Source organism: Wyeomyia smithii, chromosome 1 (assembly GCF_029784165.1).
Source record: "Wyeomyia smithii strain HCP4-BCI-WySm-NY-G18 chromosome 1, ASM2978416v1, whole genome shotgun sequence".
NCBI lineage: Eukaryota > Metazoa > Arthropoda > Insecta > Diptera > Culicidae > Wyeomyia > Wyeomyia smithii.
Genome location: NC_073694.1, coordinates 112,982,182 through 113,004,696, shown reverse-complemented (window position 1 = coordinate 113,004,696; position 22,515 = coordinate 112,982,182). Strand labels below are relative to the sequence as shown.

The 22,515-nt window shown below is 36.7% G+C and overlaps 1 protein-coding gene across 3 annotated transcripts in view; it reads right to left on the bottom strand.

Moving 5' to 3' along the window:
* LOC129718123 (tachykinin-like peptides receptor 99D) overlaps nucleotides 1–22,515 on the bottom strand; it is a 373,090-nt gene that overhangs the window by 23,515 nt on the left and 327,060 nt on the right. For all 3 annotated transcript variants that reach the window (XM_055668550.1, XM_055668552.1, XM_055668551.1), the window contains exon 4: nucleotides 13,210–13,410. In XM_055668550.1, the coding sequence (XP_055524525.1) occupies nucleotides 13,210–13,410 (201 nt within the window). The remainder of the gene's footprint in view (nucleotides 1–13,209; nucleotides 13,411–22,515) is intronic.

Genomic DNA, 22,515 nt, shown 5'->3' with positions numbered 1-22,515 from the left:
ACTTCGTACATTTACTCAGTAGAGACTATTATTTATAGCTGGCTATTGTTTCAACACCCTCAGTGGAAGTTGGAATGACTTCTCAGTGTGAGAGATAGAAACGTGCCAGAAAGTTGCCATCTCTACCAGCAGCAACATCGACTTGCGTCACAAACATTTTTACTTTTCTTTTTTCGACTCTAAGCAAAGTCATGCTATTTTTTAATTTTAATTTAAGGAGTAAATGTAGTAATGAAGATAGAAAATTAAACTTACTGAAAATATGATTGTAGAAACTACGAAAAATATAGTTCAGCAGGTGGGACTCGAACCCACAACTTCCAATCTCCGGTCAGATGTGTTCCCGTTACACCACCGCAGAACGTTAAAGACGTAGTTCTAGAATCGAGTTTTGTATCGCTTATCCAATTCTCGCACTTCGTACATTTACTCAGTAGAGACTATTATTTATAGCTGGCTATTGTTTCAACACCCTCAGTGAAAGTTGGAATGACTTCTCAGTGTGAGAGATAGAAACGTGCCAGAAAGTTGCCATCTCTACCAGCAGCAACATCGACTTGCGTCACAAACATTTTTACTTTTCTTTTTTCGACTCTAAGCAAAGTCATGCTATTTTTTAATTTTAATTTAAGGAGTAAATGTAGTAATGAAGATAGAAAATTAAACTTACTGAAAATATGATTGTAGAAACTACGAAAAATATAGTTCAGCAGGTGGGACTCGAACCCACAACTTCCAATCTCCGGTCAGATGTGTTCCCGTTACACCACCGCAGAACGTTAAAGACGTAGTTCTAGAATCGAGTTTTGTATCGCTTATCCAATTCTCGCACTTCGTACATTTACTCAGTAGAGACTATTATTTATAGCTGGCTATTGTTTCAACACCCTCAGTGGAAGTTGGAATGACTTCTCAGTGTGAGAGATAGAAACGTGCCAGAAAGTTGCCATCTCTACCAGCAGCAACATCGACTTGCGTCACAAACATTTTTACTTTTCTTTTTTCGACTCTAAGCAAAGAACACATCTGACCGGAGATTGGAAGTTGTGGGTTCGAGTCCCACCTGCTGAACTATATTTTTCGTAGTTTCTACAATCATATTTTCAGTAAGTTTAATTTTCTATCTTCATTACTACATTTACTCCTTAAATTAAAATTAAAAAATAGCATGACTTTGCTTAGAGTCGAAAAAAGAAAAGTAAAAATGTTTGTGACGCAAGTCGATGTTGCTGCTGGTAGAGATGGCAACTTTCTGGCACGTTTCTATCTCTCACACTGAGAAGTCATTCCAACTTCCACTGAGGGTGTTGAAACAATAGCCAGCTATAAATAATAGTCTCTACTGAGTAAATGTACGAAGTGCGAGAATTGGATAAGCGATACAAAACTCGATTCTAGAACTACGTCTTTAACGTTCTGCGGTGGTGTAACGGGAACACATCTGACCGGAGATTGGAAGTTGTGGGTTCGAGTCCCACCTGCTGAACTATATTTTTCGTAGTTTCTACAATCATATTTTCAGTAAGTTTAATTTTCTATCTTCATTACTACATTTACTCCTTAAATTAAAATTAAAAAATAGCATGACTTTGCTTAGAGTCGAAAAAAGAAAAGTAAAAATGTTTGTGACGCAAGTCGATGTTGCTGCTGGTAGAGATGGCAACTTTCTGGCACGTTTCTATCTCTCACACTGAGAAGTCATTCCAACTTCCACTGAGGGTGTTGAAACAATAGCCAGCTATAAATAATAGTCTCTACTGAGTAAATGTACGAAGTGCGAGAATTGGATAAGCGATACAAAACTCGATTCTAGAACTACGTCTTTAACGTTCTGCGGTGGTGTAACGGGAACACATCTGACCGGAGATTGGAAGTTGTGGGTTCGAGTCCCACCTGCTGAACTATATTTTTCGTAGTTTCTACAATCATATTTTCAGTAAGTTTAATTTTCTATCTTCATTACTACATTTACTCCTTAAATTAAAATAAAAAAATAGCATGACTTTGCTTAGAGTCGAAAAAAGAAAAGTAAAAATGTTTGTGACGCAAGTCGATGTTGCTGCTGGTAGAGATGGCAACTTTCTGGCACGTTTCTATCTCTCACACTGAGAAGTCATTCCAACTTCCACTGAGGGTGTTGAAACAATAGCCAGCTATAAATAATAGTCTCTACTGAGTAAATGTACGAAGTGCGAGAATTGGATAAGCGATACAAAACTCGATTCTAGAACTACGTCTTTAACGTTCTGCGGTGGTGTAACGGGAACACATCTGACCGGAGATTGGAAGTTGTGGGTTCGAGTCCCACCTGCTGAACTATATTTTTCGTAGTTTCTACAATCATATTTTCAGTAAGTTTAATTTTCTATCTTCATTACTACATTTACTCCTTAAATTAAAATTAAAAAATAGCATGACTTTGCTTAGAGTCGAAAAAAGAAAAGTAAAAATGTTTGTGACGCAAGTCGATGTTGCTGCTGGTAGAGATGGCAACTTTCTGGCACGTTTCTATCTCTCACACTGAGAAGTCATTCCAACTTCCACTGAGGGTGTTGAAACAATAGCCAGCTATAAATAATAGTCTCTACTGAGTAAATGTACGAAGTGCGAGAATTGGATAAGCGATACAAAACTCGATTCTAGAACTACGTCTTTAACGTTCTGCGGTGGTGTAACGGGAACACATCTGACCGGAGATTGGAAGTTGTGGGTTCGAGTCCCACCTGCTGAACTATATTTTTCGTAGTTTCTACAATCATATTTTCAGTAAGTTTAATTTTCTATCTTCATTACTACATTTACTCCTTAAATTAAAATTAAAAAATAGCATGACTTTGCTTAGAGTCGAAAAAAGAAAAGTAAAAATGTTTGTGACGCAAGTCGATGTTGCTGCTGGTAGAGATGGCAACTTTCTGGCACGTTTCTATCTCTCACACTGAGAAGTCATTCCAACTTCCACTGAGGGTGTTGAAACAATAGCCAGCTATAAATAATAGTCTCTACTGAGTAAATGTACGAAGTGCGAGAATTGGATAAGCGATACAAAACTCGATTCTAGAACTACGTCTTTAACGTTCTGCGGTGGTGTAACGGGAACACATCTGACCGGAGATTGGAAGTTGTGGGTTCGAGTCCCACCTGCTGAACTATATTTTTCGTAGTTTCTACAATCATATTTTCAGTAAGTTAAATTTTCTATCTTCATTACTACATTTACTCCTTAAATTAAAATTAAAAAATAGCATGACTTTGCTTAGAGTCGAAAAAAGAAAAGTTTATTAGTTATCTCATCAATATGACTGGTCAGCTTATTTGTAATCGAGTTGCTAAGTATCCCAAGCGACTCAGTCATGTTAACTTCAGCGGAAGTTATAGCATCGTCGAAAAGTGTCGTCACGTGGTTATTGATTTGTCTCACTACTTTTGTAGGAGAGTTCACTTTTTTAACAGACGAAAGCTCCTGTTTTAGTTCATCGAATAGAGTTTCTTGTCGTTCGAGTGCCTCTTGAACGATTCCAATTTTCTGCAATGTCGACGTCGATTTGTGTATTGCGTCGCTATGCTTTTTCACTAAGTCAGCAAGAAGAGCCTGCTGGTGTACCAGGTGACGAAAATTTAATTCCATCGCGATTCGCTCCTGGCAATCATTGCAGGCTGGCATCATGTAGGACCTAATCTGGTCTTCCTTGTTTTTTTTTTTTTTTTTTTTAAAGGGGGGATTTGTTAGTAGCTTAAGTATTTATGATAAATATTAGTAAATAATGAGTATGTGTGTCCAATCACAAATGGTGACTTCTCAACACTGTTAGAAATTTGAAATTTTAATTGTTAGGATTTGTTTGCTTTCGCAATTAGGACTTATCATTCGTAGGGACTTGAACCTACTTGTCAGAAAAGGGGAAGTAAACTTACAACTAACTTAATTGCTAACTTATTGGCTATAAAGAGAGCTTATCGTAGCAATTGAGGATTGCAACGATTTTTGTCGAAAATTGTTAATAATTTTATTTGACATAGCTTCTAATGGTTCAACACCAGTAAGTCTATGTAATTCTAGTGTACCAAACCAAGGAGGACGCTTCGAAATCATTTTCAGAATTTTATTCTGAATCCTTTGAAGCGTTTTCTTCCTTGTTGAACAGCAACTTGACCAGATCGGTACAGCATAAAGCATTGCTGGTCTAAAAATTTGTTTGTAAATCAAAAGTTTGTTCTTTAAACAAAGTTTAGAATACCTGTTAATGAGAGGATATAAACATCTCGTATATTTGATGCACTTGGCTTGTATACTCTCAATGTGCTCTTTGAAAATAAGTTTTTTATCATAAATTAGTCCCAAGTACTTAACCTTGTCGGACCAACTTAAAATAACCCCATTCATCTTGACAACGTGATTATTGTTTGGCTTGAGGAAAGAAGCCCTAGGCTTATGCGGAAAAATTATCATTTGAGTTTTAGAAGCATTGGGAGAGATTTTCCACTTTTGCAAGTAGGAAGAAAAAATATCTAAACTTTTCTGCAATCGACTGCATATGACACGAAGACTTTTTCTTTTTACGGAAATGCTTGTGTCATCGCAGAACAATGACTTTGTGCATCCTGGAGGCAAATCAGGAAGATCTGAAGTGAATATGTTGTACAGGACTGGACCCAAGACTGAACCTTGAGGTACACCTGCTCTGACAGGAAATCTATCAGATTTTGAATTCTGATAGACAACCTGCAGAGTTCGATCAGTAAGATAATTTTTTAAAATTTTGATTAGGAAAATTGTAAAATTAAAAGTTTGCAATTTCGCAATCAAACCTTTATGCCAAACACTGTCGAATGCTTTTTCTATGTCTAAAAGAGCAGCTCCAGTGGAATAACCTTCAGATTTGTTAGCTCGTATCATATTAGTAACTCTGAGCAATTGATGAGTTGTGGAATGCCCATGGCGAAATCCAAACTGTTCATTTGCAAAAATTGAATTTTCGTTGATGTGTGACATCATTCTGTTAAGAATAATTCTCTCAAACAGTTTACTTATTGAAGAAAGCAAACTGATTGGTCGATAACTTGAAACTTCAGCTGGGTTCTTATCCGGTTTTAAAATGGGAGTAATTTTTGCATTTTTCCATAATTTGGGAAAATATGCAATTTTGAAGCAGCAATTGAAAATTTTTACTAAAAATTCCATTGTGCTCTCAGGGAGATGTTTGATTAGTATATTAAAGATCCCTTCGTCACCAGGTGTTTTCATATTTTTGAAATTTTTAATAATTGATTTAATCTCATTCAAGTTAGTTTCAATTATTTCTGCAGGTAAAAAATTCTGGGAAGAAATTAAATCAAATTGACGTGTGACTTCATTTTCAATTGGACTCACAAAATTCAAATTTGAGTTATGAACACTCTCAAACTGCTGAGCAAGTCTTTGAGCCTTTTGTTCATTGGGTACAAGAAAACGTTCACCATCTTTTAAAACTGGAATAGGCTTTGAAGGCTTCTTAAGAATCTTCGACAGCTTCCAAAATGGTTTTGAATATGGTTTCAATTTTTCAACTTTAGTCTCAAAATTTTGATTTCTCAGAAGAGTAAATCTATGTTTAATCTCTTTCTGTAAATCTTTATAAATAGTTTTAAAAACAGGGTCACGAGAACGTTGATATTGACGTCTGCGGACATTTTTAAAACGAATTAGAAGTTGAAGATTTTCGTCAATTATTGGTGAATCAAATTTCACTTGAGCCTTTGGAACAGAATAATTCCTTGGCATCAACAATTTTAATGCGTCCAAAGCGGTATCAATATTCACTTCGTTTTGCAAATCAAGCTCATTATTGAAATTTCTCTCAATATGAGTTTTGTATCTTTCCCAATTAGCCTTGTTATAATGAAAAACAGAGCTCATAGGGTTTAAAACTGATTCATGTGATAAAGAAAAAGTTATTGGAAGATGATCAGAATCAAAGTCAGCATGTGTGATCAAATCACTACATACATGACTTTGATCTGTAAGCACCAAATCAATTGTTGAAGGGTTTCTTACAGAAGAAAAGCATGTAGGACTATTCGGAGACAAAATAGAATAGTATCCTGAAGAACAATCGTTGAATAAAATTTTGCCATTGGAATTACTTTGAGAATTATTCCATGAACGATGTTTAGCGTTAAAATCGCCGATTATGAAAAATTTCGAACGATTTCTGGTGAGTTTTTGTAAATCACCTTTAAAATAATTTTTGAGTTCGCGTGTGCCTTGAAATGGTAAATATGCTGCGGCAATAAATAAAATCCCAAGTTCAGTTTGAACTTCAATTCCCAAAGTTTCAATAACTTTCGTCTCAAGATGGGGAAGAGCACGATGTTTGATTCGGCGATGAATAACAATTGCAACTCCACCGCCGGAACCCTGAATCCTATCATATCTATGAACCACGTAATTGGGATCATATTTTAATTTTATGTTAGGTTTCAAAAATGTTTCAGTAATAATTGCAATATGCACATTATTTACTGTTAAAAAGTTAAAAAGCTCATTCTCATTGGCCTTCAATGAGCGAGCATTCCAATTTAATATTTTAATTGTTTTATTTAAAATCATTGCTAAATTTTAAATTAGAAACAATTTTAATAGTAAAATTTGTGCCTATTTGAATGGCTTCAAACATTGATTTTGCCTGCAACATGGCGTTCATAAGATCGAACATTGCCTGTTGCAAAAAAGAAAGTTTACCTGCCGTAATAGGCCCCAGGCAGTTGACATTAGAAAAAATATTTTCGGCAGCAATATTAGCTGGAGTGATAGGTGTACAATTATTTTCTAGCCTGTTTTGCTTACCCATATTAACGGTCATTTTCGAACTACCAACACTAGGCGGTATAATGTTCGAACTACCTGTAACCTGTGCATAAGTTAAACGGGTATGCAAAGGAGTAGGTAAACTATGCGTCACTGGTACGCTTGGAGAATTTTGTTTTGAAGTTGGTTTTAATTGAGAAATTGAATTTTGTTTACCTTGCCTTGCCTTAACAATTGCTAAACGGACTGGGCATTGATAAAAATTTGACATATGGTTGCCGTTACAATTCGCACAGCGAAAATTTTTACTCTCTTTCACAGGACATGTGTTAAAATAAATTAAATAATTAACAAGGGAAATTCCAGTTCTCTGACTGTTTTCGCCTCGTGATTTTTGTTTCATTAGAATTACTTGGGTAGGGGCTATGCCAAGTAATTCTGTTAAAGTAAGTTTGATCTCATCAACGGTTTGATCGTTGGTGAGACCTTTCAAGACAACCTTAAACGGCTTGGTGTTCTTGGTGTCATATGTAAAAAATTTGTACATCTTGTCAGTTAAATACTGAACAAGACGATCACGACCCTTTACTGAGTCGGCTAATAAGCGGCATTCACCTCTACGGCCAATTTGATAGGTAACTTTAACGTCAGAAACAAACGTTGAAAGTTCCTTTTTGAATATATTAAATTCAGAAGAAATAGTTACCACAATAGGTGGAACTTTCTCCTTTTTTAAAGATTTTATATTTTGTATAGTTTCATTATTAATAACTTCCATTTCACCAGCTTCTTGCTCAGGCAAAATATCAAAAGGATTGTCACTACAGACACTCGATGTGTCAGAAAGAGATGCCTCTCTTTTCCTCCCCGCAGCGATGCGAGGTTTCTTTTTCCGTCCAGCCATTTCAGGTGATACGAAAAAAGTTAAAACAAATGTTAAATTCAAAAGTTGGTAGTCTTGAGAAAGACTGATGGGAAATAACTTTCAGGTAATCTTTAAAAGACACACTGACAAAACACAAACTTTGAAGCTATAGGCAGTCAAAGACCAGTCCACAAGCAACCGAAAAAACGTCTGATCTGTAGGACAGTTCAAGACGCACTGATTCCTTGTTTCGTTGAACACCTGCGCACGCGGCATGGAATCGTAGGGAACACCCCTCACACTTCCATAAGTTCCGGTTGTCCGAAGACCCAAAACCGCACACCACACAGTTTCCACTAACTAACGATGTCATGTTTACAAAAAAAGTGTAAATAACGCACAAACTTACTCGCGCGGAGCTTGAGTTGACTTACTGGCACTTACTTGACTTACAGCGAAAAAAGAATGTAAACAAAAAACAAAAATTTAAATTCGCGCGTGGCCGAGAGCTAATTAAAACACGTCCGTACTGGTTGACGATACACAACGGGGGGGGAGTCATATCTAACATAGAGGGGGGAGGGGGTCTGAAATCTAGGTTTTTAGCGTTACGTAATTTGTGTACGACGCCATATGGGTATTTCCGGGATTGTTATGATGCACGAAGCCACAAATCGACCACTGAAGCCACGAATCGACCACTGAAGCCACAAATCGACTTCAGACAACATTTTGGATTGTAAGTTGGCAACTTCCGGTGTCTGGAAAACAGCCGAAAATGATCAAATACCACTTAATATGAGCGTTTCTTTAATCAGATTGACGCACGGGGGCCAGAAATTGTTCCCAAATGCCATTTTGAAATCCAATATGGCGACTTCCGGTTCCCGAAAAACAGCGGCAAATGACCAAATACCCCTCAATATGCGTATTTCCGGAATTGTTATGATACACTGAAGCCACAAATCGACCTATTAACCTCAGACAACATTTTGAATTGTAAGAAGGCGACTTGCGGTTTCTGAGAAACAGCGGCAAATGACCAAATACCACCCAATATGGGTATTTCCGGGATTGTTATGATGCACTGAAGCCACAAATCGACCTCAGAAAATATTTTGAATTGTAAGATGGCGACTTCCGGTGTCTGCAAACAGCCTAAAGTACCACCCAATATAAGTATCTCTGGAACGAGAATGAAGCTGAAAATTAACCTCAGACACGAAGATACTCATTTTGTATGGAAATGGCCGATTTCCATACAAAATGAGTATCTTCGGAACCAGAATGATACACAGGAGCTAGCATCGACCACAGACACCATTTTGAATTCGAAGATGGTGACATCCGGTTTCTGGAGAACAGCCGAAAATGACCAAATTATACCCAATATGGGTGTTTCTTAAACCAGAATGGCGCTCAGGTGCCAGAAATTGTTTCCAAGTGCCATTTTTAAATCCAAGATGGCGACTCACGGTTCCGGATCACCGGATCCAGAATGATGCAAGGAGCTATAAATTGACCTTAGACAACAGTTTGAATTGAAAAAATGGCAACTTCTGGAAAACAGCCGAAAATAACCGAATACTACTACATATGGATAAGTCCGTAATCGAAATGATGTAAAGAACCCAAGCATTGACCTTGGACACCATTTTGAATTAGAAGATGACCACTTTCAGTTTCTGGAAAACAACGAAAATAACTGAAATGCACCCAATATATATCCGGAATAGAGGTCAAGTACAAAAGCAAAAAGTTGAGGATTTGCCATTCTGCTAAAACCAATTATTTTTAAACGATATAATCCAATCGCAAGGAATCAATAAATTTGAAATGTTTAAAATTATTAAATTAAACACTAAAATAGGCGGGACGAAGTTTGCCGGGTCAGCTAGTATCTAATAATTCGAGAATATCGGAACCGGTTATTTTCATGATTTTTTGTGCAAGTAATTGGTTAGTTATTATAATATCGAGATTTGTTATTCATGTGGTATTGAAGGAATAATATATTGATATTATTTTTTGTTATTTTATTAACTAAACCATATTAAGGTCAATATGAGGTATTGTATTGCATGTATCGCAGTTGTCCTGTACACTAAACAGTTGGCTGCGAAGTCTGTGTATGAATACAAACAGAAAGACGAGTTTCGAAACTATTGTGGATACAGCTAGTTACAACGGAGCACCCGATCACCGGAACTCGACCGCAAAAACTTGAAGTTTGATATGTTGCAAGCAAGGTTTTGGTACTATTTTTAATCTAACCTGTGTCCCTGGATAGGTACTTACCCCACGGTTCTCTGCAGTAAATCTGGAACTTTGAGAAATTTCGAAATGTCCCTCACTGTTCCAATAGCTGTGATAAATTTGTAATCTTTTTAAGGCGGTTTGATAAAATTCTGTTGAAATTTTGCGAAATGACAGGTAAAAGAATTTTTGTTTTCTGCTCTGGAGGGGTCAGGTACGCAAGTGTTAATCATAATTAGGCATTCGGCTCAGCAAACTGAAACGTCAACACAAGGTTTTTTGTGCTAACGAGTAATCAAATTCAGGAGTATTTCCTGGACCGGATGCCCAATAACAGTAAACATATTGAAATTACAGAGAACCTAAAATTGATACTCAGATTGATGAAGTGGATTCAGTCATTTCATGAAGGTGTTAGAATAAATAATTAGCGTAATTCATTCATTCACATCGCACGCGCAGATACACATGCACTCATAGGTTACGCATACAAACAATTGACTGTAAATTGTTGGTTGAGGGGTTAAGAGCCAGTTCGCGAGAGGCGCAACCGCATGTTGTTTTGATGTTCTCCGATTGGGCTGAAATTTTCAGCATTTGTTTGTCTATTCAAGGTAGGAAGTTTTGCAAAATTTCAAGTTTTTTCATTGAGGTTAAGTGGGGTAAAACGGCCATTGAAAATGATATGTCCAAAAACGTCCAAATTCTAAAAAGTGCAATAACTCCTGCTAGACTTGATGGATTTTTCTGAAAATTGGTGGTATTATTCTACACTAAGAGTACTTCAAAACGCATGGTAACAATATAGGGTAAAAAGGTAAATTGACGAAAAAACCCCTTTTTTTCTTTTAAAAATTGTCAATTTTCAGGGTCATCCTACTCTTTTCAACATCGCTAGAAAAAATATCTGAATATGACGTTTTGTAGAGCAACTCAAGAGCTTTGATGCCATGTATAATCCAAGTGTGCCAAATGGGGTAAAACGGCCCTAGAAGGTTTTTTTCAAAAAACTGTCAAAATCACTAGAATCACTTTAGTTCCTGCTAGACTTAAAAGATTTTACTTAAAATCTGGATTATCGCTGTACCTTACCAGAACTACTTACTTCACCAGAAGATACGCAATTTGGGGTGAAACGTTCCTTGAAGATTTTTTTTTTTTCGAAAAATGCCGTCAAAATCACCAAAACTGCAATAACTCGGGTTAGACTTGATAAGTTTACTGAAATTTTAGATTATAACTCTAGTTAGATACGAACTTAAGGGTAAGATGACAAAAGAGACAAATAGATTTACATGACGAAAATAAAATATTTCTCTTGGAAAATACTTGGCGAATTTCAGGGTGCTATTTCCTCAACAAAAAACAGTCCAAAACCCGAAGTTAGCATTTTATAAAACAACTAAAGAGCTTTTATTTGATATAAATTCCAGATGCATCATTTGGAAACTGACTAAAAAGGACTGAACTTTTTCTTGACTTTTTCACTAGGTTTCAAGAAAAGCATCAAACCCTGTAAAAGACAATATCGATGAGACGGTTGCTGAAAGACTGCAATATTTCGAGTTTTGTTAAAGCAAATGAAGTAAGTTATGGTTGGTGTTTCATGTTCATCTTTTTAATTTGATTGTTTTTAAATTAAATTCAAATCTTTTTAATTTGATTATTTTTAAATTAATTGTCATCGGTCTCATTCTTAGCTTTTTCCTGAGTGTTGGCCAAAAAAATCATGTTACTCTGGTTGCTGTTGTATCAGCAAAAATGAACAATCATTTTGAAAAATCACGACTTCGAACATTAATGCTTAACAATTTTTACTCATGATGTTCTTCAACGTTCATCAAAGCACCATCTTCCTTTACGCTAAGTTTTGCATACATAACTATTGCAGAGAATCGTGCAAATAATGATTTTATTTGCTCCACGGATAAGTAGGAACTTGGTTGGAATTATTTATTTTCGCGACCATCATGTCGATAATATCTTTTACCTTGTTTGAAGCTTTTCGTGAAGTCAAGGAAAACTTTAGTCCTTTTAAGTCACTTCCCAAAAAAAGCATCTGGATATTATGCCAAATAAAAGCTTTGTAGTTGTTTATAAAATGCTAACTTATGGTTCTGGACCTTTTCTGTAGAGAAAATAGCACCCCGAAAATCGCTAAGTATTTCTCAAGAAAAATATTTATTTTCGTTATGTAAATCTATTTGTCACTTTTGGCAAGATGAAAATGCCTTTAAGTTCGTATTAACTTAGAGTAATTATCTAAATTTTCAGTAAATCTATCAAGTCTAACCCGAGTTCTTGCAGTATTGGTGATTTTGACGGCATTTTTCGAAAAAAAATCTTCAAGGAACGTTTCACCCCAAATTGCCGATTTTTTGATAGAGTAGGTAGCTCTGGTAAGGTACAGTGATAATACAAATTTTTAGTAAAATATTTTAAGTCTAGCAGAAACTACAGTAATTTTAGTGATTTTAACGGTTTAAAAAAAACTTTCCAGGGCCGTTTTACCCCATTTGGCACACTTGGCTTATACATGACATTAAAGCTCTTGAGTTGCTCTACAAAACGTCATATTCAGATATTTTTTCTAGCGATGTTGAAGAGAGTAGGATGATTCCGAAAATTGACAATTTTTAAAAGAAAAATGCGTTTTTTTCATCATGTTACCTCTTTACCCTATATTGTTACCATGCGTTTTGAAGTACTTTTAGTGTAGAATAATACCACCAATTTTTAGAAAAATCCATGAAATCTAGCAGGAGTTATTGCACTTTTTAGTATTTGGACGTTTTTGGACATAACATTTTCAAAGGCCGTTTTACCCCACTTAACCTCAAAAAAAAAATTGAGATTTTGCAAAACTTTCTACCTTGAATAGAAAAACAAACGCTGAAAATTTCAGCCCAATCGGAGAACATCAAAACAACGTCCCTCAGAAAGGCGGTTGCCGCTCTCGCGAACTGGCTCTTAAATTTTAAACAGAATTATTAGCAATTACTGCAAATTTGTTAAAAATATTAATTTTATGTTATCAAACTCACAATGAAATTAGATTTTTTTTTTTAAAGTAACTCAAATAATGAATATCAGTTGAGGACAACCAAATAATTTACAAAGGAGTAATTATCTAGACAGTTGTTATAATTCAGTGGTTTTCAACCTTTTTTAGTTCATACACCCACATCAATTTCACGATATTAGAGAAAAAAAACACTCAGTGTAGATCCCCTCCCTCGAATGGCTGTATTCCTCCCCGGTTGAAAACCGTTGTTAAAGTTTTTGAAATTGATGAAATACTTACACATGCTCTAGCATAGAATGATTCGTCGGACCATCAGGCCATTCAGCGTAACAAACAACTCGGTCGTGTAGGTCGTAGGTTGTAAAAAATAACAGCATTGGGCTTGAAATTATACTACCTACTGTCCAAATTATAGCTGCCGTACAAAGAGTTGCAGTTCTTCCCATTCTAGGGCTAAGTGGATTCATAATTGCCATATACCTGATTGAGAAATAAAACCACATTAAAACAATAAGTTTTAGTAAGTTTTTTTATCATCTGAAAACAAATCTCTCGATTTCATATTTACATTTTTATTAACTATTTTCACTGTCGAATTTCCGTTTCCTTTATATTTTAAATCTAAATACAATAGAGATCTTATAAACACTACATGTTTAGAGATACCTTCTGGTCGGAATTAAAATACAGGACACCTTTTTTTCGGCACAAAATTGATTATAGCTATTTTTATTTTTGAGGAATAGATGAATTTCTTGTTCTTGGAGATACGGTGAACAGTTCTTGGTGATACGGTGGACATGGTAGCTTGTGTACCACTAGTGTCTAAATAAAAAAGCTTTTTTTGTGTGAAATCAGGTGCTTTAGGTGATCTAGTGCTAGTGATCCGACGGCCAAATTGAATATCTTAACGGATAAGTAGAAGTGTATTTGCATGCTTTTGATTTATTCTGTTTTTTATTGATTTAATTTGTGCCAGCGCCGACCATCGCGCCTATTGCACATAGACGCTACGGCTGCTGATTGAAATTTCATTGTTGTTTTTTTTTTATTGTCGCTGCCTATAGCCTCTGCCGTTGCTGCTGAACGATATCAGCGTATTTGTCTGCAGCGGCGTCTGTTTGTTTGTATCAGGATAATGGACTATGCGAAATGTGATAATAGTGAAAACACTAGATTATGTTTGAAAGAAATTGGATCCAAAAATACACAAAATTAGTAATTTTAGGAACGGAAGGAATAGCTCGATTATTGCTGGGTGTGCAACAGCGGGTGTTGAGGTTGTGGAAAAAGATATAGAGAGCAATCTAGGTGAAAAGTATAGTGCTGTTATTCCCACAATTCCGAAACCAAAGCTGAAAATTGTGGAAATGAGTGATTGGTATTCCTCCGAAGACTTTATTGACATGTTGAAAAGTCAAAATGACATCAACGTCAATGAAGTGAAAGTTATTGCGAAGTACGAAAATACTCGCTTCGAATATAATAAATATAATGTAATTGTTGAAGTTGACAAGGACACTTATATCACTTTGACGAGTGCTGGAAAAGTACGCATTGTGTGGGATAAGTGTCCTGTACAAGAGGCCATTATTGTTTTGCGTTGTTTTAAATGTGGAGAATTCGGCCATAAAAGCACAGAGTGTGTTAATCCCGAAACATGTTCCAAATGTAGCGGGCAACACAAGAAATCTGATTGCTCTTCAACTGAATTTAACTACGTGGATTGTTTGAAATCAAATAAAGAATTAAAATTAATTTGGACATCAAACATCCAGCTTCTAGTTCACAGTGTCCGGTTTATCGGAGACTGGTCGAAAAAAAAAGCAACTTGTTTTGACGTATAACTACATTTTTCTTTAGCCTACCACATAGGGATGTAAATAAGAAAACTATTAACGAAAAAGGGACGAAATATGTCCCTTTTAAAATGCTTATAAATCGGTTTGCTTTCAACCGATTTCCTTCATTTTTGCAGCAATTGTTTGGAAAATTATACACGCATCCACCCAAATGTAGAAAATTGTTGATTGATTATGCAAACTATTGTACTATTGATAATTGTCAAGCCTTGTTTAAACAAAAAATACGTCCTCTGATTGGTCGTTATATGATTGCTTCCCAAGCACGGTCGACGGAATCATATACCTTGCAATTGAAAACATGCTATTTGGCCTATATAAGAGCCTGTTTCTGCCGAAGCCGCTCATAATAGTTCTAGACAGCAACAACAGCAGTCGTCCTCTCGCAGCAGCAGCGGGCGGTTGGTCACCACGTCTCAGGAGCAGCACGGTTCTTCTCAGCGTGCCTCGCCAGACTGCCATTATTTCCCCGTGTTGGGGCAGCATGAAGATCGTCATCACCAAATCCAATTTGAACAGCAAAATGCCTTTTTTCAAGGCAAATAAACAAGTCATTGAAAGTTAATAATTTTTGACAACGTAAGCAAGCATTCTGTGTGGATTCTAGCAGTTACATCTGTCGCGGCCGTCTTATTTACAGAAGATGAAATAGCTTCTACAGTGCATGTTATCCGTGTATCTTAACTCCCCCACTGTTGGGGCAGCACAAAGGTTGCGATCAGCAACCGATTTTGAACAGCAAAATGCCTTTTTTCAAGGCAAATAAACAAGTAATTGAAGGGTGAAAATTTCCTAGCATAAACACAAGCAAACATTCTTCGCGGGATCCTTGCGTTGTGGTTGGTCATCACGTCTCAGTAGCAGCGCGGTTCTTCTCAGCGTGCCTCGCCAGACTGCCATCATTCCCCCACTGTTGGGGCAGCATAAAGATCGTCATCACCAAATCCAATTTCGAACATCAAAATGCCTTTTTTCAAGGCAAATAAACAAGTCATTGAAAGTTAATAATTTTGGACAACGTAAGCAAGCATTCTGTGCGGATTCTAGCAGTTACATCTGTCGCGGCCGTCTAATTTACAGAAGGTGAATTCCACAGTGCATGTTGTCCGTGTATCTTAACTCCCCCACTGTTGGGGCAGCACAAAGGTTGCGATCAGCAACCGATTTTGAACAACAAAATGCCTTTTTGGCGTAGAACTATGTTTTACTTTAGCATACAAATGCTTATAGGTCGGTTGGTTTTCAACCGATTTTCTTCATTCTTGCAGCAATCGATTGGAAAATTATACACGCATCTGCCCAAATGCAGGAAAATGTTGTTTGAATCTACGAACTATTGCACTATTGAAAATTGTCAAGCCTTGTTGAAATAAAAATAACGTCCTCTGATTGGTCGCTTGCTTGCTGTGTGTATATGATATGGTATCATGTGTGTATGTGTGCATATGTGTATGATATGGTATGATGTGTGTATGGTATAATGATATGGTATGATGTGTGTGTGTCTATGATAAGGTATGATTTGTGTGTGTGTGCTGTGTATGGTTTTTAACTTGGCACGATCTGCTAACTGCTGGAACCGGTTCACGAAATTCACAACCCTTCATTAGTAGACATTAAAACTCATTACCCAAGTAAAAATATTGGTTTTATCAAAGTTTTATAGCGCTCAATACAACCAAAAAAGCGCTATAAAACTTTGATAAAAACAGTTGTGTTACTAGGGTAATGAAACACTCAATGCATTTGTTAATAGTGTACGTAGTTCTACGTCATTTATGCGGTCGTGTCTTGGATACAACCTCCTACTTTTTAAGTAAGTAGCAGCTAAAAGAATCGCAATGTGAGAGGAAGTTAGAATTATTATATTTGAATATTGCTGGTTTATCTACAAATTATGTTGCTTTGCGGCATCTTGTGGAAACAAAACGTCCAATGTTAGTATTTTTAACCGAAACTTATATAGTTGATGCGGATGCATTTGATCAATACAGTTTTCCGGGATACAAAGTTGCTTTTTGCCTTTCGCATTCCAGGCATACTGGTGGGGTTGCTATTTACGCCGAGGAATCAGTAACATTCAACATTCTGTCAAACGAAATAATTGGTTCCTTGGAATTTTAGTTGAAGGAGGCCTGACGATTGAAAACTTTGGACTTTTATATCACTCCCCTAGTTCAAGTAACCAGCGTTTTTTAGAAATATTAGATAACTGGAGGTATAATTTCATTGAGATAAACATATTAAATGCCATTGCTGGTGATTCCAATATTGATTGGTTAAATGATCCAAATTCGAATCAATTGAAGCAGTTAGCTAACTTTTACAATTTAACACAAACGGTTTCAGAATTTACGAGAATTTCCAGACATTCGCGTACATTAACTGATCACGTGTTTTCCAATTTTAACAACGTTCATTCTGTTACAAAGGCCGATTGAGTAATTTCAGACCATGAGACAATTTGTGTTTTGCTAGAAAATGATCGAAACCGTGAAGAAAAGGTAAAAATTAAGTGCTGGAATAGATATTCAAAGCAGTCATTGTCTCAGCTTGTTTTGAGAAGCTTGGATTTAACCCAATAAGTGGTGATTTAAATAATTAAGCAGCTGTTCTCACCAATACGTTGAAAGAGTGTACCAGTATTAGCTTTTGAAAGCTTTTGAAACAATTTATAGGCCCTTATTGTTACAAACATTGGAGCGCTTTGGTATCGTTGGGACAGCATACAAATGGTTTGAAAGCTATTTGTGTGCTAGAACTCAGAAGACTTGTTTTAACGATTTTGATTCGGATTCCTTTGCTAATACACTTGGTGTACCACTAGGAAGTGTTCTAGACAGTGCCTTAGAATATCGATGTTTATTCACGAGTAGATGAAATGAATTGTTTTCAGTGTCAGCACATTTATTTTCTGATACAACTCAGTAACCTATGCTCATTGCGATGATGCATGAATATCGTTTATCATATTCAATGAGAGAACAGTGGAATGAACATCAAAGGCCTCGTAATGATATTCAAAGAAGCTTAGGTGATTATCTATCCAAGTAGTGAAAGTCAGTTTAGACGCTGTACAGTACACAGTACAGTATAAATTGTGGAATGAGGTAATTTTGATTTTCACTACAGTGGATTCTCTTTTTACGCGATTGATGCGTGCACGAGTTAACGATCGAGCGACACCAGTTTTGACCACTTAGCAGATTCTTCATCGAACACACGAATTCCTGCATCCGACGTAGCAACAGTCGCCGCTATTGTCACCGTCGCAAGGTGGACATCGCCACGCAGGGCTTGCAGTGAACGAGCACCGTTATCAATACTGATTGCCTGCCGATCGGACCTCAGTTAGGGTTTATTATAAGTAATAAAGTTAGTTCTAGTTAGACCGTTCAAGTGTGAAGATTGTTTTTTAAAAAGGCTCCCGAAAGCCCCGAAACTTAACTGGCGCCCGAATAGGGACCTTCGTCGCGAGTGAGGAACTGTATAAGTTAGTGTTGATAAAAATTCTAGTGAAGTGCAGAAAAACCCTGTGCAACCTCTGGTCCAAGGAACCAGATCAACATCGACGAACGAAGTAGCCAGACAGACTGAAACATCTCGATTGGCACAAGGACCCGTAGTAGCAGACCGCAAAAAGGATCATCCAAAGTACCTGCTCCTGCCTCCCGCGAACGACGAAGAATAACACCCCGAGGACAAAAAAAAATCCAGTATTGAATTATGCTGGTAAAATTCATGTGAGTAATTTTTCAATTCACATTTTTTAATTTGTGCAACCAAAAAAGTCCAGACTAGCTGGCACAGTGAATTTTATTTTAGCTAGACAAACTTTCAAGTGAATATCAAAAAAAGTCCAGACTAGCTGGCAAAGTGAATCGTATTTCATTTATACAAGTAGAATAAAAAAGTGAATACCTCAAAAGTCCAGACTAGCTGGCACAAAGTTTATTCATAATTTAAAAGAGTCGTGTAGACATTTATTTTAGAGCGATCATGTCGCAAGAAGAAACCGCCGCTCGCCAAACCGCGGCTATTAACTCCTTCGTCGACATCGGGAGAATTTCCGATTATGTAAAAGGACTTATTGTTTTTAATGGTAAACCAACCGAATTAATCAGTTGGATTACAGAAGTAGAGGAGATTCTACATATGTATCGGGATCTCCCTCGCGATTCTAGCCAGTATGGTCTCCTACTGAGAACCATACGAAGAAAAATCATTGGTGAGGCATCTGACGTGCTGAATTCAAATAATATTATTTGCGACTGGCCATCCATCAAATCTACACTCCTCTTATACTATCGTGACAAACGAGACCTTAAGACACTAGACAATGAACTGACAATCATAAAAAATCACCCGCAGAAAGTCTCGGCAGTTACTTTAGCAGAGTAAATGAACTGTTAAACGCTATTATTGCGCAGATTCTGATGAATCCAGCGATGATAGGACATTCTAATAGTCACATTGACTAGTTTAGAGAAAAAGCACTAGACTCTTTTATTCGAGGTCTAGAGCGAAATTTAAGTTTGCTATTGAAGACGAAAAACCCGACAAATTTGAACACGGCTTATCAATTTTGCCTCGAATACTACGACATGGACATTAGAATGGCACCCTTTCAAAATCAACACTTCAACACACAAGTTCCCAAACCAAGAGAGATAAACCTACCCACACAAATGCCAACGAGAAGAGTTACATCTGTGCCGCCAAGGCGACCGATGCCAGTTCAACCATTCCCCAGAGACAATTCTTTCAGCCACTTGCAAGACCACCGTTCCAACAACCACAATTTTTCCAATATAGACAACCATTTCAACCTAGACAATTTCCACCCCCAAGACCACTTCCAAAACCAGAACCAATGGAAGTGGACCAAAGTATTAGATCCCGCAACGTAAATGGCAACAGCCCGGACTTCAAAAGACCAAGATCTCTTTCCAACCAAATACACAATTTCAAACGACAGGCACACCCACTAGAAGATTTAACTTTCCCACAGTCCGAAGAGGCATCTCTTATCCACCAACTGAGCCAGAAAACCAACCGTCAACCTCAAAGGAAACGAATTTTTAGAGTGGAAGCCAGAGTGATAAAACCCACTCTGCCGTATATCAAATTAAAAACTAATCTTGGCGAATTCCCTTTCCTGATTGACACAGGCGCCAATATAAATTTGATCAATCCCAAATTGGCATAATCCTATCAATTTGCAAAACCTTATGATATCTCCACAAATGGAATCTCTAGTGCGAACGGCAGCTTTAATGCTACGTCTGCCGTTGATATTAATTGTTTTTATCTAAAAATAAACCATTCAGCTCAATTTTTACTTCACAAATTCCATTCGTTCTTCTGTGGAATTATTGGAACCGGAATCCTTAACGCTTTGCATGCAAACATTGATTTAGCAACCATGACTTTATCATTGCAGAATGGGTCGCAAATATTTAATATCCCACTTCTTGAATATCATCCTAAGAAAGACTTTTCCAACAATTTGTTTAGAACATCCTATTTAACCACTGATGAAAATGATAAATTACAGACTGTTTTAAATTCTAATAAAGAAGCATTTCACGAACCAAATACTGAACTAACGTGTTCCACTAATGTGGAGTGTACAATAAATACTACCGACGAGATTCCTGTCCATCAAAAAGTATATCCTTATCCGGCTGCATTTACATATGAGGTCAATAAGCAAATTGATAAACTCTTGAGTGATGGGATAATTCGACCATCACGCTCCGCATGGACTGCCCCAGTTTGGATTGTGCCAAAAAAGGCCGACGCCTCAGGCGAGAAAAAATTTCGCATGGTAATTGACTATTGGAGACTTAATCAAAAAACGACTCCCGATATATATCCTATGCCCGAGATTAGATACGTTATAGACCAACTCAAGGGTCAGAGATATTTTACCACACTTGATCTGGCATAAGGATTCCATCAGATCAAGATGAAGAATGAAGATATCGAAAAAACCGCATTTTCGATAAACAACGGTAAATACGAATTCACTCGTATGCCGTTTGGCTTGAAAAACGCCCCCGCAATTTTTCAGAGGGCTATCGACGATGTACTGCGAGAGCATTCCGGGAAGATATGCTATGTATGTATCGACGATGTTATAATTTTTGGTAAAACATTGGAGGAACATTTAGAAAATTTAAACACTGTTTTGAAAGCTTTGAATAAAGCAAACTTAAAAATCCAACTCGACAAATCGGAATTTTCGCACCGTGAAATCGAATTTCTCGGTTATGTTATATGTTCAGACGGTATAAAACCAAACACTTAAAAAGAATAGAAACCATTCAACGATACCAGCAACCACGCACCATTAAGGAATTACGATGGGTTCTTGGAATGATGAGTTACTACCGAAGATTCGCTAGAAATTTTGCAAAAAAGATTTCTAGAACCTAATGTCTCAAACTCAATACTGTATGAAACATGACATATTTATTCACAACTCGAAATAGAATATAGATAATATTCGTGAACTGTTTTACTTAAATAATGTTTCAGAGTACAGGCTGAAAAACAGGCGCAAATAACGTTACCAAAAAATGTCCCATGCAAACGAACCCGATCAAGAAATTACATCAACTTACTGCTCAGATGGTACGTTAGGATGTCGTCTCCAATGTGTTGAGGAAATATTATGCATTGAACCTGTGATGGCTCAGAAAATAATGTTTTTCCAAACTGTACACTTTTCGAGCCCTTTTGGGGTGAGATTGTGCCAAGCTATAATGAATTGTACAGTGTGCGGAATTCACATTCACGACAAAATTATATCAGTATACACCAAAACACTTGCATTGTTTACATAGGGTATGTTGTCTAGCTATGGTATTATTTGAAAAAATGCTTGAGAACAGTAAGCTTACAACTGTTATGCAGGTATTAGACGACGCAAATATTTGCTATTTTTGGTACGATTTTTATTTGCACAAAATAAAATCTGTATTGAAAAATAGCAAATATTAGCTTCGTCTAATACCTGCTTTAGATGAAAATTTACAATGACTGAAATTACTTATGGAATGTAACAAAATTTTGTACACCTATTCTATATAAACTGATGACTTTTAAAGCAAGGAAGGAGGGTTGTGGGTATATTTCCAGTGGTTTTGAGATCTCCAATGGAATATACAGTGGTCAATGACACATAATAATAAAACGAAAAGTTCTCTCAGGCTTTATGTTCTAACGTTTTCCCTTTCTAAGCTACCTGGAGACGCCACTATGTGTTTAGAAACTGTCCATAAGCCACGTTCTCATAACTGGTTACTCCAGATATTGATTTGATTCAGTCATACATTTTTCTATAATTCATATGAAACATAGTTTCTGGTGAACCCCCTATAGCCCCTTAATAGTCCACGTTGTTTAAGGTCGTCCCTATACTTACTGTTTTATCATGTTATTTATGTAAATTATTTGTAAAAACACTGCTGTTCATTCAACAGGTATTAAATTCAAATTTTTGTTTTTGGCACAATCTCACCCCATAGAAGAGGTGAAATTAGGCCAAAGTTCATTAAATTTTAGCAAAATTATAGTTTATTGTAACTTGACCATATTTGCGGCAGTCGGTAACTAAACGTTTAAGTGTGCATTAACGTGATTTGGATCAAACTCATTGCCTAAATGTATGCATTACAAGCTAAGGAACAAAAACGTGTCGTTTTTTGGCACAATC